The sequence below is a fragment of the Physeter macrocephalus genome, chromosome 16 (genome assembly GCF_002837175.3).
Source record: "Physeter macrocephalus isolate SW-GA chromosome 16, ASM283717v5, whole genome shotgun sequence".
NCBI lineage: Eukaryota > Metazoa > Chordata > Mammalia > Artiodactyla > Physeteridae > Physeter > Physeter macrocephalus.
In genome coordinates, this window is record NC_041229.1 from 38925340 (window position 1) to 38941182 (window position 15843).

Consider the following 15843-nt stretch of genomic DNA (forward strand, 5'->3'; position numbering starts at 1 on the left):
CACGAACCCGTGTCCCCTGCATCGGCAGGCGGACTCTCAACCACTGCGCCACCAGGGAAGCCCATGCGCTGCTAGTTTTTAATGCAGTGCTCCAACTTATGGCTGGAGCTCATGGCGGGGTGCAAAGCTGTAACCTGGCCCTTCTCAAGGAGGAATGAATTTTCTAGGCCTTTCCTGATATAATGGGTTTTTGATGAGTTTTTCCCTAAGCCCAATGCTGGAGGGACGGAGGAGTCTGGTTGCCACCAGCCTGACCAAGGGGTGACTAATTCACTAGAATGCTTCGAAGGCAAAAGAGAGGTCTTTCTCCAAATAGCATGATATCACCTATATGTGGAAGTAAAACAATGATACAAATGAACTTATTTACAAAGCAGAAATAGACTCACAGACATAGAAAACAAACTTATGGTTACCAAAGGGGATGGTAAGGAGGAGATAAATTAGGAGTTTGGGATTAACAGATACACACGACTATATATAGATAACCAACAAGGACCTACTGTACAGCACAGGGAACTATACTCAATATCTTGTAATAACCTATAATAAAAAAGAATCTGAAAAGGACTATATAATAACCAACAAGGAGCTACTGTACAGCACAGGGAACTATACTCAATATCTTGTAATAACCTATAATAAAAAAGAATCTGAAAAGGACTATATATGTATACGTACATACATACATATATATACATACATACATACATATATATATCTCTATATCTCTCTATCTATCTATAAAACTGAACCACCTTGCTGTACACCTGAAACTAACACAAAATTGTAAATTAACTATACTTCAATTGAAAAAAAAAGAGGCAAGTGTGTCCTCACCTGGAGTAGACAGCTTTCACAGTGTTGCTCAGACAGCACTCCACTTGGAAGCATGTCTCCTATACTCCTCCCTTCACAGAGCTAAGTTCTGAGCAGCCCGTCTGCATCACAAAACCCTGCTCACCCTCCCCTACCCACCACTCCCCACTTGACAGGATCAAACCTGAAGGGCCCTGTGACCCGAGCAGAGTCACGTAGAGTCTCTGGTCTGGGACCGTGTGAGGGGGAGTCTGGGCGAGAGGTGGACGCTGACACGGAGAGGCAGCCCAGCTCTGAGGCTAGTGAGCACGTCCCGCGTGTGCACTAGAGAAACAGAGCAAGCACACGGTGGAGAGTGAAGACTCAAGCAGATGGACATGGAGAGATGGATGAGAGTCCACGGTGAGAAGGAGAGTGGGAAACAGAGCCACACGGACAAACACTGAGCCCCCCAAAACCATCTGCGCCTTGATTCTCACAAAGAGGCCAGCCCAGGCCCCCGGCCCCTGGTCCCTGCGAGGCCTGCCTACACCTCCTGCCTGGGGCCTCCTTCACACACCAAGATAGTTCTTTAAAAAAAAAAAAAAATTCCTCTTATCTGGGCCCAAGCTAGCCCAGTTGGATTTTTCTTTTTGTAACCAAAAGATCACTAAGACACTCTCTGTTGTTTCTTTACACCTCTATTCCCATCTCCACCAAGAAAGGACTTGATAGTAATACCTTAGGACAAGGCTGACCAACACTAATGGCACTGACTCTGGTAACTAGTCACTTCACCATGCTGATAAAATGGACTCCCTCGGGCTTCCCTGGAGGTGCAGTGGTTGAGAATCCGCCTGCCGATGCAGGGGACACGGGTTCGTGCCCCGGTCCGGGAAGATCCCACATGCCGCGGAGCGGCTGGGCCCGTGGGCCATGGCCGCTGAGCCTGCGCATCCGGAGCCTGGGCTCCGCAACGGGAGAGGCCACAACAGTGAGAGGCCCGCATACCACAAAAAAAAAAAAAAAATGGACTCCCTCTTCTGAAAAGATGTCTGAATAATTACTTGCCATATTATCTCTTCCTAAAATGTTTCCTCCTGTTTCTTCTTCCTCAGGATTCTTTGGCCCTGAGTTCCATATCCCGGCACCATATCTTATAATTCTGAGCAGCTGCTGGAGCCTATTCCGAGGTCAGTTATGATTTATGGGGTAACTGAAGTCAGATCCTCTTGGAAGTCCTTTCTTTTGAGGTTGTGGGAGTGGAAAGACAATATAGGAAGGTATTCCAACTACTTCACTATCCACAAAGCTATTTAGGTTCATTCTGCCTCAAAGACATGCTACCCTTGGAAGCTCATTCTTATATCTGCCCTCACCCCTTCATCCCAGTTTGAGTGTCAAACTGACAAACCTGGAAAGAGATCCCCAAAATATAATCCAAACAGAGCACTGTTCACATCGTGTAAGAGTGATCTGTTCACATGAGGTTTATTTGATGCAAAACAACATAAGAGATGACCTACCTTTAAAAGCCACACTCATTCCTTCAGAAATGAAAAGGCGATAAAATACAAAGCTGACCCCATAACGCCCCTGGTTTGCCTTTCTGTTATCTTTTTAAAATTTGCTGATAACGTTTCTCAAGTAAGGAAGCTCGTTATTTCAGAAAAAGGTGTTGGGCTCTCTGCCTTCCCTGTATGCATGTGCAAGTTGCCATGGTTCCAGGCAACAGGAGACAAGCGTTGTGAGTGGGCGACTAAATAGGTCTGTTAACAAAACACAGGGACACTCCAGCCAGGGCTTGTTTTAAATGGCTGACAGTGAACTGTTTTAAAATGAATTGCGTAATAAAGAAAATTAAGAAGGGGAGTTCAACCAAACTCTGTTCTGCGGAGCCCTGGGAGAGAGAAGGATGGGGAGAGGAGAAAAGGGATGCAGTGGGCCAAGTAGGAAGGAGGAGGCTTCTGACAAACACACCCCTGTCTCAACCAGAAATCTGTTCGGGTTTCATGCGATTTACATACTGGGCTTCCAGATATGCTTCCTTTTAAATAAGAGCTCTGAGTTTGAAAGTCAGTGGTTCAGACATTACAAGAGAAACACAGATTTGTGTAGTTCTTTCACGAGTCTTTATACCATATTCTGCTTGTACTCCAGGTACAGTGGCTGATGTCTGCCTGACTTATCCTTCCTACTGGGCTTACTTCATAATGTGTCTAAACCCCTCTATCTTTGTAGGACTTTAGGAATCTAAGATAGCGGAAGTGTTTCGTATGTGAAGAAAGAAATATGACAAGTTTAGGCAACAGTCACTGAATAAGAGGATCCTATCGATACAAGATCAAATACTAACTGGATATTTAAAATAAAATTCAAAAACAATCCTTTCCAGATGCTTATCACTGGAAAGTAACAAAGCCTAACCACAAAATCTTCTACTAATCTAATGGAAGAAGACAACACATTTTGGTCTTAACATACTTAATTTATCTATTGCTCTTTAGTATCCAGGAAGTGAGTTTAATACCCCAAAGTGCTACTTTTTGTAGCACCAAACGTAAAATATCTCAGGTATGATTTGGTAAAATATTTATTTGAATACCAGTAAAAGCTCATTTGGTAAAATATTATTTGAATACCAGTAAAAGCTCTCTTAATATAACTTTTTCTAATCTACTCATTCTTCATATTGCATTTTTATTTTAGAAACTATAATTATATACCCAGGTATAAATCATAGGTATTTTTTTACCTGCCTAGATTTACACAAATGTAGCCTGCAAAAACTCACTTGACTGAATATACACCCATTCATCCAGCTCAGCTTCCACATGTACCGTTCAACCTTCCACTTTATTTTTTTTTAACTTGAAGTAAAAATGTACTGCTACTTCTGTGTCACTGCAGACAGCGTAATAACAAATTAAGCAATGAATTAAAAATGCCACATAAATACAGGATGCACAGGGCATTTGATTTTGACTATACACCTATGCGTGAATCGATTAACTACTAAACCTGATAACTTACACTTTCTATAACCTCCACAGAAGTCCTTTTTTGCTTTCTCTTTTCTTAATACAAAAAGATAAATAACATACACGTCTCTTTCCAGGTATGACAAAGTAAGACCCTACCAGACAATCTGGCTGTCCCTGCAGAAAACAGCCATGAAGCCTGGATATAATGCAGAGAGCAATGACCTGACAGGAGTGAAACGTGAGGCAGGAAGACAGATGGCGTGGGAGGCCACTCACTGCAGAGGACAGAGCTGCACCTGTGCTGGGGCTGGACTGTGGCCATTGTCACATTTCATGGCACTGTACACTTAAAATGCGTACACTTTATTGTGTGTACATATAGGTATATATTATATACCTATATTTGGTTTAATTAAGGCATTATTATAATACGTATAATAAAACGATTTTTTTTTTTTTTTTTATGGCTTAATGCCAAAACCTGGCTGAAAGGTAGAAGTTGATGCTGGGGAAACTGTTATAGTTGGGACAGAAGTGACTCAATCTACGACTAACCAGGGAGAAAGAAATGCATCACCTGCAATTATATGTTCTCCCTTCCTTTAACTTCTGCGACCCCTCCCATTGTCATTTTTGTAACTTGCTTTGAGCAGATCCTTTTATTCTTCTTCTTTCTACCAAACCCCAGTCTTTGCCGGCAAGAAGAAAATTAGTAGCAGATGCAAGCTTATTTTTAATGGTCCAAGACCAAATTTTCTGAACTTAAAGCAAACACTTTGTCCTGTCAAAGTTCTTGGATTCCATTAAGATACAACTGTATGTTCTCCCTCCAATTCATGAACCAAAAATAATTTCAAAAACTAATTGTAAGAAACTATACCACAGGGTTACTCATTGTATTCTGCTAATTTTTTATTCTTATCATCCAGAGAACAAAGAGTTTAATTTCATAGACATTTTGAGAAAACTTTTAAGAGTCTAAACTCTATGCTGGTCTCAACAGTTTTTTTGTTTTTGTATCTGTAGTGGATTATCCAGCAAGGCCTTTTATTATAATTGGCTCTGGTTCAAAGATAGATGTAGAAGTCAGAAACACAGAATGTTCATTCCAGTAGTTAGAACTCATTTGAGATGACTTGAATACATTATTATTAAGTCACAGTACTGAGCTAAAGAATTTGCAGTAAGACTCCTAGTACAAGAATTATTTATGTTCGCTTACTAAGGCTGGATTCTTCTCTGGGTAAAAATGTGAAATCTTTCATCACCCCCAGAGCCAAGAGAGATGACCTTTGGAGAAGGGGGAAGGAAAAAAACAAGAAAAAGGAGGTGTTCTTGTCATGGTCTTGCATTAAGCACCTAGGGGGCCTTGGACAAAACATCTGATCATCCTTGGTCACAGTTTCTTCTTTAACGAAGCATAGAGGCCATGCTAAACGAGCTCTAAAATCATGGGGAGTCCAACCCTGCCACCTCTTCCCACCTTCCTGGTACACAGGAAGTGGCTCTCCAGAGTCAGGATGCCCTGGGTTCAAAACCTGTCTTCTCCATTTACCTGCCTGTATGACCATGAACAAGTTACTTAACTTCCTGTGCCCCAGTTTCCTCATCTATTAAATACCTGTAACACCTACCTCACAGGGCTGCTTGGAGGATGAACAGAGACGGTGTACCTACAGAGGTTAGCACAGTGCTTGGCTCACAGTAAGTGCTCAGTCCGTGGTGGCAGCTGTTACTGACATTAGATGACCTGAACCAGGACCTGAAGGCTAAATTACAAAGGAGCACCCCTGCAACTCCACCTGAAGATAAACTTTGAACCATCAGATCAACAGCTTCCGGAAACACTGTCACTCACAACGGCCATCAGATGGCCTTTTAATGAGCTCTGGTTCAGAGGACACGTGTATTGCTGGTAACCAGACTTGTGACCTTTCAGGTCCTTTCCAACCCTGATATACAAGATCTGCAGACATCATCTCACAGCAGGATGCTTATGGGAGGATTTATGGCCCTGCTGGGAGAGGCACCCCTGAGACCTCACTGCCCAGGCAGTTACTAGCCGTGGCTAACCACAGGGCTCTCCTGCCCAGCCCTGTCTCCATCGTTAGCTAATTGTGGATCCCCACTGGCCTAAACTAAGGTTTGTGACTGCATCTGTATGTGTCTCAGTTTACCTAATGTGAAATAATCATGCTCACCCGATTAGGAATTAAGTAAAAGATGACTGTGAAACTCTCCCAGGAAAGAAAATAACAGTTATATCCTGATTTATAAATTAGGACAGTTTACAAAATAAGACCTAAATACTTCTGAAGTTCTTTATTTTCCATCCTCCTTTTGCTGGGGTTTCTTCTTTCCCTTTCTCTTCCATGACCAGTGCCTGGAGCAGAGGTTCACAGACTATGCCCTGCAGGCCAAATCCAGCCCACAGCCAGGCCACTTGTCCACAGCTCGTCTATGGCGGCTTTGGGGCTACAGGGACAGGGTTGAGTAGTTACAGCCCCCAAGCAGAGAATTATTTACATTCTGGCCCTTTATGGAAAGAGTTTGCTGACCTATGGCCTAGAACACTGTGCATTCATGGTAGGTAGCCAATAACTGTTTTTTGAATATGTGATAATGGTCATCATTTCATTCAACATCCAATAAATGTTTATTAAATGCTTCTAAGCACCAGGCACTGTGCCAGCTTCTGAAACACAGTGACCTGGGACTACGATGGTGAGGATGACAGTCAGGGTCCATGCCCTCATGGTGTGGACAGTTTAGTAAGGGAGGAGAGAAAATGATCATCCAAACAGTTCCTTATTTACAGTATGATGAGTGTTTACAAAGGGAACAGGGTACTGGCAGAGTATATAAAAGGAAGACTGGATCCTATCTCAGGCAGCCTTCTCTGAATAACTGCCATTTAATTTGAGCCGAGACCTGGACGTGGATTTCTTGCCTCTGAACTGCCAGCGAAAGTGATGGGTCCCTGATGCCACATGAAATGCAAATGGGTTTCAGTCTGTTTTTCAGTCTGTGCTTCCTCCATCCATCCGCCTAGCTATGAGTGGAAGGAACACAGATCGTAATGAAGTTCGAGACACTTGATTTTTCAATCCCCAAACAGGAATGCTAAGCCAATAAATAATTTTAAAACCAACAAGGTGAAAATCATAAGCCACGTTCACCTGTTAGACACTGGATATCAACACATGACCCAGAGACCGTTCTGCTATCAGCTCTGGTTTTTTAAGCACGGAAAATCGGTCTAAATTGAGGAGCATTACTTTTCATACTTGGGGAGAGGATTTGATGGAACATAAACAGATGCCCTGCAGCCTGGTTGCGCTGCTGGTTGTCATGGAGGTTTGAAGTTTCTTGGTGCTGCTTGTCAAGGTTGATCAAGCGGCTTATGCACTCATATGCTCTGCCTTCCAAACCCAGCAAGGCTCAGCGGGCCACCCAGGCATTCTTTGGGAACATGGCCCATTGACCCCACCCTGAAAACTGGCAGGTCCTTTCAGAGAAGGTGGAGGGAGGATGCAAAGGAGCGGGAAGAAGTGTTGCAGAATAAATGCATGGTATAAAGTCTTCTTTGCATTTCCTATCACCGATTAGCCCGAAGAGCTCTACTGGCTAAATGGGGAGATTTATTCCTCTATTTCTTTAGAGGAAATGTAGGTACAGGGAGATTAAGAATCTAACTTCAGGACACTGAACATGTCAGTGAGAGCCCAGGAACCAGAAGATGCGGTAACTGATCCAAGATTAGTTGCTTTAGCCCATGCCTACAAAACCTTTGCTTTTTAGAATCGCACAGTCCTACTAAACATAAACGTCAACTAAAAGATCATCTCCTTAAAAGGAGAATCATTAATTTAGGGCAAGAAAATTTTCTTGGTTTAAGAGATGCACCTTTGCAGGCTTCGTGGACGATTCCTTCCCCTTTGCCCGGGAGCTGATCTGTGGTGTCTGGCATGATCTATGGATTGGTTAGTGTGAAAATATGGCTGGCTGCTACAAAAGCTTTCATATACCATAGCCAGCTCTCATCTCCAACGTAACCACAGAAGAGTAAAGAGGAGTCAGGGAACCAGAAGTCAACTATATTGTAGTATATAGCAGTCATTTTCATGAAAAAATACTACTGTTCCTCATAGTAGAAGATTTCCCTTACCTGGATATCTTCCTATTTGAAAAACCAAGGAAGGAAGGAAAGGGGGAAGGTGGAAGGAAAAATAAATAAATAAATAAAAATCAAGCATTTTTAAGTTGCTTCTTATTCCGAAGGTAGTTCATTAATAATTTCGCCTAATATCTTGAAATAACTGAGCAAAACCAGAGGTAGCTCCCAACATGACTGGGAGACATTGAGCTAAAAAGAACATTTTGATACTGATGCACCATGATGAGAATTTCAAGCCTGTTGTTACAGGGATTTCCCACTTTTACTCAGTCCCTCAATAAACATTTATTGAGTGCCAGGTACATAAAGATCCAAAGGGTTTTAATGAGGGTTGGGGATGGATGTTGGTAAAGAATGCCTATAGTTCTCTCACCTAGTGGAGGAGATCCATGCAAAGGAATGGTGCCCACAGAGAATGCAGGCAGAGTAGGTGCTTGTAGTAGGGGCTTCGCACTGAGTCAGGAGCCGCAAGCACCAGCAGGCCCACAGAGGAAGAAGCCCAGTGCATCCACGTGTGACGACATCTAACCTCTCCTTCCTACTGAAGCCTGATAGAAACCCACAACATGATGTAATGAAACCCACTGAGGATTCAGAATAAGCTCCTTATGCTCTATGTAGGTCAACAGAATTAACGTTTATGTCATTGTAGTTTCTGCTTTGTGTTTCACACAAGCCCTTAGAGGAAATACAAAAACCAGAGGGATTTTCTCTTAGGAAATTATTTTTGTCTCTTTTATGTTCTATAAGAGACAGAAAATCAAAGTACCTAAGATAAAATTCAAGGGTAAGATGACGATTATAAGATACATTGAAAATGGCAAGTTACTATTATTTTTAATAGAGTGGTCCCACACTTTTTTTTGGTTCATTTTTAAACCCATGGGGGTTATAAGGGAAATCAAATCCTATGAATTAGTCTTGACTGATTTACACCCATTACTTATTAATTTAAACAAATAAATGAATGTCCAAAAAACCTTTTTTTCTTAGACAGGGACATTTAACAAAAGCCAGAATCTGACTTACATAGACTTCAGTTCAACCGAATATGCTGAATCCATGGGGCCTAAAGAATCCTAAGGAGGTGGTGGTGGGAAGATAAGTTGATTGCCATCCTGTAACATGACTGGGTTTCATCCTGGAATAATATGCCAGAGCTAATCAGCTCCCCCTCCACTCAAGAATATAAGAAGATCATCTGTGCCAGTCTAGTTTCCCCACATCTAATATTTTATTTTTGGCTTTCTGACCTACTAGTGATGGAAATTCTGTAGTTAACCAATTTTCAGAAGGAAACAGTTAAAACGTTTCACTTATTGAGAAGACAGAGCTAAGAATGATGACAGACATTCCCGGGGCACTGCGTTTAGTGGACAGTGGCCTGTGTCTGGTGTGTGTGTGTGTGTGTGTGTGTGTGTGTGTGTGTACACAAGCACGCACGCATACATGTGACAAATAAGTGAATGGGAAAACTAGGAATCTCAGTAAGTTAAGAAAGCTAAAGGACCAAGAAGTCCCAGTTTCACTCAGCCAGATCAGAAAGGAAATTGGCTAGATGCTCTGTTTTTAAGGAGACATTTGGCTGCAAACATATTTGGAAGAACAAATAAGTAAAAGCAGAAAACACACGCACAAATTTTTGAATTCCTCCAAAGAGAAAAACACAAGGCCATGAGGTGATAGGGAAAGACACTCCTCAGAGCCATCAAATTCCTAAGCACTTCATTCAGCAAGATTTTTAATACAGACAAATATCATGTCCGAGAGGGGCACGATTATCGCCCTGTTGAATGTTCATTTCAACTTGTAGAGCTAAGTGGTAATGACCAAGACAGTCCTTCCAGGCCTTCATCAGGCTCCAACTAAAGAGCAGAATTTTGTTTCTTTAAAGAAAAACTACTCTGGACAGCAGGGAAATTTAGAAATCATGCCAGGAAGGATGTTCCCCTTCCGTTAGCTGAGAGTTTATAGAAGTCCTCCCGACCGCTCATGCTGCAAGAGTGCCTTGGGTGTTCTTGGACCTGGACTCAAAGCTTCAACCTGAACACCGAGCAAAAAAGTCAAACATGTTATTATTCTCTTTCCTTCTAACTTTTCCACTGGGCAAGGTGGTTGTCAGGGGCTTCCCACCGTAGCCTTAGCTCCTGGTAGGCATGATCCAGAGAAGTCACTACTATTTGCTATGCAGTCAGACTTGCCTTTCTCTTAGCCAAGCATTAGAATCTCAAAAGACTCCTTTGAAAAGGATGGCTCCTCTCGAGTGCCCAATGTTTATAATTATGATTACTAGGCACTGAAAAGTACTCTTACAATAGAGCTTCTAAAAACCTATACAGATAACTGAACACATTAATAATTGCGAAGAGAGATAGCAATTTGTGCCTGCCATTCTGTGCCCACGTGCTAAAAGGAAAGCCTGACAGACAGCACCACCCATCACCAGCCTCCAAGGTACATCTGCACCTTTGTTATTACACCTGCTCACTTAGCTATGGGCATGAGATGACTCAACATGCTCAAACCTTCACTGGTTACTTAATCCCAACTCCTCCTGCTCCTCCTGCTTTTTATTGGTAAAGGATGACCATACATCTAGTGGCTCTAGTCACACTCTTTTCTCTCTCTCTCGCTGTCGTTATTCAATTGGTCACCAAGTCCTACTAATTTGTCACTTGTTTATCTGTCTCCTACCCTCCACTACGACTTCTGTCTTAGTTCAGGACCTCTACCTCTCTTACCCAGATACTAAAATATCTGTTAACTAGTCTCCTTGCCTACAGGTTAGTTCTTCATGAATTTCTCTTCTTCTGTGCCTCCCTAATTAGCTTCTAAAATATAAGGCTTGCAAACAATGAAATCATAAACATACTTGAAGAAAACATAGGTGAATATGTTTATAATTTTGGATTGGAAAAAGCATTTCTAAATATGACATAAAACCTAGAAGGCATAAATACAGTCACTTGAAAAATCTTCTGTAAGATAAAGAACACTATATTCAAAGATAAAAAAACAACTGGGGAAAATATCTGCACTATATTTGGCAGGGGACATGCTAATTTCCTTCATATACAAAGAGTTCTTCCAACTCACTAAGAAAAAAACCTATTGTAAATTTGAAATAACATCTCAAGTCCATCTCTTGGCTACACCTGCAGACCAAAAGCTAATGCAAATAATTATAAAGCTGTGAGGAAGGCACAACGTGTCCTGAAAAGACCAGGTACTGAAAAATTGGTTAGATATCACTATTAGCAAACCTGCTTCAAATGTCCTGCCAAGATGCAATTACATCACATGTCAACACTAAGGCACATTTCAGCAGTTGAAAAATGCCCCTGGACTCACTTGTTTACGCCTCTGGAACACAGCAGCGTATGTTTGCACAGAACAAATCATTCCCTGTAAAGCTGGAAGGGCCTCTTTGCCTACGTTACTGATGTTTTAGCTTTGAGCCAGAAGGTTAAAATCTTTGGGAACCTTTCTGAACTCACAGGACACCAAAACCTATTAGTCTATTAGCACGGCCTAGGCTGGGAGGTTACAGCAAATGCCCATCAGATGAAACTCACTGACGTTTCCATTTTGATCCAAACTAAGTGACAAAATAATGTCCCCTGACAAGAAGGCAGAGTATCAGCAAAGTGACATCACTGACATAACTGCCACAAAGATACTTACTCTACCTAAGCACACGATCACCCAAAATTAAGGTGTCAAAATCCTAAGTGCAAATAGTACAGATGACTCATTTTTCAAATGAAAGCTCAGACGAAATGGTAAATCTACTGCACCCATGAGAAGAAATAACTTTTGTTAGGAAAGTGAATAATTTAAGACTCTGATATATATAGCTTTGTATGTGAGTCTGGAGCACGGGCCAATTCACCTAACTGCAAGACTGCAAAGGAATCTGATGCAAAAGCCCAAGACTGTATTAGCGTCCATTTGCCAAAATAGAATTTAAAAAATGAAGCTGAGACTCAAACTGGAATGCAATCATGAGTAAATCTGGGAAAAACAAAGGAGCTTAACCCCAACGAATAGTACTGGAAATCAGAAAGTTTAACCAATTGTTTCCCAGCCTTGAAAATTTAGAGCTGTGTTGAGGGACCCAAGCATCAGAATACCACCATTCTACAATGGATGGCCAGAGTCTGAACACAGGACTTTTTGTTGTTCAAACTGTCTTTAGTTTGTAGAGCACTTAACTCACAATATTGTTGAGAATTATGACAGAGAAATGAATTCAGTTTTCTAAACAGTTTCCCAAAAAAGCCAGTTGGATTTTTACATCTCTGACTTGGACAATGAATGAATGTGCAGAAATTTGAAACTTAATCGATGGTTTCTCAAAACCCACTTGCTTCTATCATTTGTCACTGGTGAAATTAATAGAATATTCTCCCAATAAATCTTGAGGCACAGGAAGCCATTTTATTCCTGGCTGAAATGAGCTCAGTGGTTTGCAAGCGAGCGTCACCTACTGAGACACGTGCTGGGAACATTTAGGTGGCTTCATGATGCCAGGGGCAGCCAGTCCAGAACTGCTCAACCTAGGCACACACAGAATGTGACAAAAGAGCAAATCCCACCACAGGCTTCCTTCCCTTTCCATGGGGAAAAAGAACTGTGCCTTAGTCCAAGTGGCGAGTGCCAGGAAATACTCTATAATACCCATGGAGGGTATTAGGGAGAAACAGAAACTGTAGGTAAGGAGGTCGGAATAAACATTACTGAAATAATACACATCAACCTTGGCTTTGTCTCTGGCAGACCTAGGAGGGTCTCATCTTCGGCCTAACAGCTTGTATGTTAAATTAACAAACAAAAAGCAAGCAGCACAAAACTTACTTAAAACTAACAGGGTTCTTTCCTCAGGCCCCCAGTTTTGAAAACTACCCAGTTGGGATAGGTAAGCATGGAGACTCACTCTGGGAAGCGTAAAGTCCCTCGGCCGCTCTGTCTTCATGTCCATCATACTCCCTGCTGGACAGCTGCCTGTTGGCAGTCTCCAGTCGATCTGTGCACAGAGAGGAAACAATTACAAAGAAATGCACTTGCATTTAAGTCATCCTCCAACAGGCAAATGACCTGGGTGCTGAGAGCTGGGTAGGGAGAGATGCCCAGGGAGAAGCCCCAAATTGAACAACTCTTGGGCGGGGGGAACAAGACGCTCCAGAACATCAAAAAGAAAAGTCCTCAGACGCCATGCTGTGCTTTTATGCAATCTAATGCCAAGGTGTGCACCAGTGGCAGGCAGCGAAGAACAGGTTCCTGCAAGGCCAGCAGAGTCCTCGAGAAAGGGTTGAGTTCCCTTGGCCTCAAACCCAGCCCTCGTCTAACCTTGACCAACAGCGCTCTGTAGCTGGGAAGCAAAAAATTAAAAATAACAATTAAATAAATACCAGGAAACAAGCCAAGATGACCTAATGGATGAAGATTCTACTCAGTGAGTTCTAGGTTTGCTCATGCCATTTGGTCAATCTTCATCTATTCAATTAAATAATTTCAGCCTAACAGATCTTTATTGAGTTTACATAAATACCCAAGACTAAAGGGTTTGCAGTAATAAAAAAAAAAGGTAGGTTCCAGCTACAGACTGCCAGTACACTGAGTCTTTTGACATGAGGGAACTGAAAAATGGCTTGGCTGACTGAAAGTGAAGTATAATTTCATGGGTCAGATCATTCTGCATGTTGGAGGTTGCCAAGATCCTGTAACAGGGGGCCCCTAGCTTTCAGGAAGTTGATATATATCTACTCTTTTCACAACTGTGGGCTTTTTTTTTCTCCAAGAGGGACATGTGTCTAACTCTGCCTTCTACACTATATACCAAGCAGGGGTTAACTGTTGGCTTTCAAAGAATGCAACTAAATGCCTCAGCTTGATGTGGCAAAGGTTGTGCATGGAACATTGGTCTTTTCAGACATTCCCATTCACAACATGAGTCATGTTAAGTACTTTTAAAGCAAGAAGGAGCTGCACACATACTCCCTCCCTGTCAGGGACTCGTGCATAGAGGTTGTCACCTCTCAGGCTCAGTGCTGCAACCTACAACCTACAACATGAAAAGAACACTTCTGCTCTCTGGTGCCCCTTTCCCAGGGGGTTGGGATTTACAAGGTTATGTAACATAACTTGGACCTGAAGTCAAGCTGTCAGCAACACGGGGCGTTTAGGGTAGAGAAAACATGAGTGAACTTGACATGCCTCGGAGGTCTCTGTTGAAATCATGGAGCCTTCGAATCTCGCCTTCGAGTTTGTTTCTCATCGCCTTATCCAGCGACTCTCGCTTGGTGGTAGACTTGACCAGGCTCTCATAGGCTTCCGAGATTCTCTGAAGTTCTTTTTCAAACTGAAAGAAAGAAGCAGCACGAAAGTGAGACTTCTGACATTCCCACCCATACCTTAGCTATGCTGATTCTTGGATGCTCTGGCTGTGAAGGCTGTATCTTCAATGCAGCCTTTCTGTGTCTTAAGTTTGTCTACCAAATCCTGCAACCGACTTCACCACCCCCCCATCTGTCTCCCAGGGCCACGTTAGGATCCTGTGAATTGCAGACTCACAAGTCTGGTGGGACCATCAGATGTCACCTGGTAATAGTCTCTTGGTACAAATATCAGGAAGGGGTGAATTTAAACATAACTTAGGACTTCCCTGGTGGCGCAGTGGTTAAGAGTCCACCTGCCAATGCAGGGGACACAGTTTGAGCTCTGGTCCGGGAAGATCCCAATTGGTGCAGAGCAACTAAGCCTGTGAGCCACAACTACTAAGCCATGTGCCACAACTACTGAAGCCTGTGTGCCTAGAGCCTGTGCTCCACAACAAGAGAAGCCACCATAATTAGAAGCCCGCGTGCTGCAACGAAGAGTAGTCCCCACTTGATGCAACTAGAGAAAGTCCGCGTGCATCAACAAAGACCCAATACAGCCAAAAAATAAAATAAAATAAAATATAATGTTTAAAAAAAAATAAACATAAAATAAACGTAAACCACTTATATTAAGTATGGCAATTTATAACTATTATTATTTTTCCTAGTTAATGTGATGAAAATATTAAAGTACAGGAAAACTAAAGGATCACAAGTAGAACCCTAATTTCCTGACTCCAAGTACAGTGCTCTCCTGAGACCCTCCTACCCATCCCCAAAGGAACATAAAATCCACACAAAGAGAGGTTTCATCGCTTAGCCTTGTTATCCCTTTGTCTATGAAATTATCTATATAAAGGACTAATGGATTTGTATCTAACTGTAAACCATAGAAAACCTCTTTATATGTAGGAGTTGAAAGACATGGGATAAAAACCAATTTTTTTTTTTTTTTATATTTCACGAAATCAAGAGCTGTAACTGGGAAAGCCTTTAATCTACGGCATATATAAATCTATAACAAGTAGCTATAACTGATATAACAGGAGTCTAACATAACAGCACGTTTTAAAGTAGAAATTAATAAATCCCATTTTATTGTTGTAAAACATAAATGCAGGAGAAAGGGTAAAGAGTACCTGCAAACCTGTCTACCAAAAGTTGGAATCAGAGGCGAAGTGGCAGGGTTGAGAACATTAGCGTCCCTCCCTGGGCACCAAGAGACCTGCACCGTGTTTTGGACCCTCCATGGAGAGCTATGTCACCATAAGGCAGACGCCCCGACTGCCGGAACTCCAACTGCCCATATCAAAAAGTCCCTGCTGAGACTCCTATAAGTAATACATACCCTAACAGATACCTATTGCACACTTACTATGTGTCTGGGTGCCGAGGAAACAGATATAAGACAATTCCTGGTCTTTAGGGTCTCACAGCCTAGAGCTGGCCTGTATGCAGATACACATGCTTCTACAGTGCAATGTGACAAGGGGTGTGGTGATTT

At 42.2% G+C, this 15843-nt stretch overlaps 1 protein-coding gene across 4 annotated transcripts in view; it reads right to left on the reverse strand.

The window, feature by feature from the left end:
* AMOTL1 (angiomotin like 1) overlaps window positions 1-15843 on the reverse strand; it is a 106520-nt gene that overhangs the window by 28999 nt on the left and 61678 nt on the right. For all 4 annotated transcript variants that reach the window (XM_007115115.4, XM_055078760.1, XM_055078759.1 and 1 more), the window contains 2 exons: window positions 14176-14320; window positions 12896-12985 (listed from right to left, as the gene is read on the reverse strand). In XM_007115115.4, coding sequence (XP_007115177.1) covers window positions 12896-12985; window positions 14176-14320 — 235 coding nt within the window. The remainder of the gene's footprint in view (window positions 1-12895; window positions 12986-14175; window positions 14321-15843) is intronic.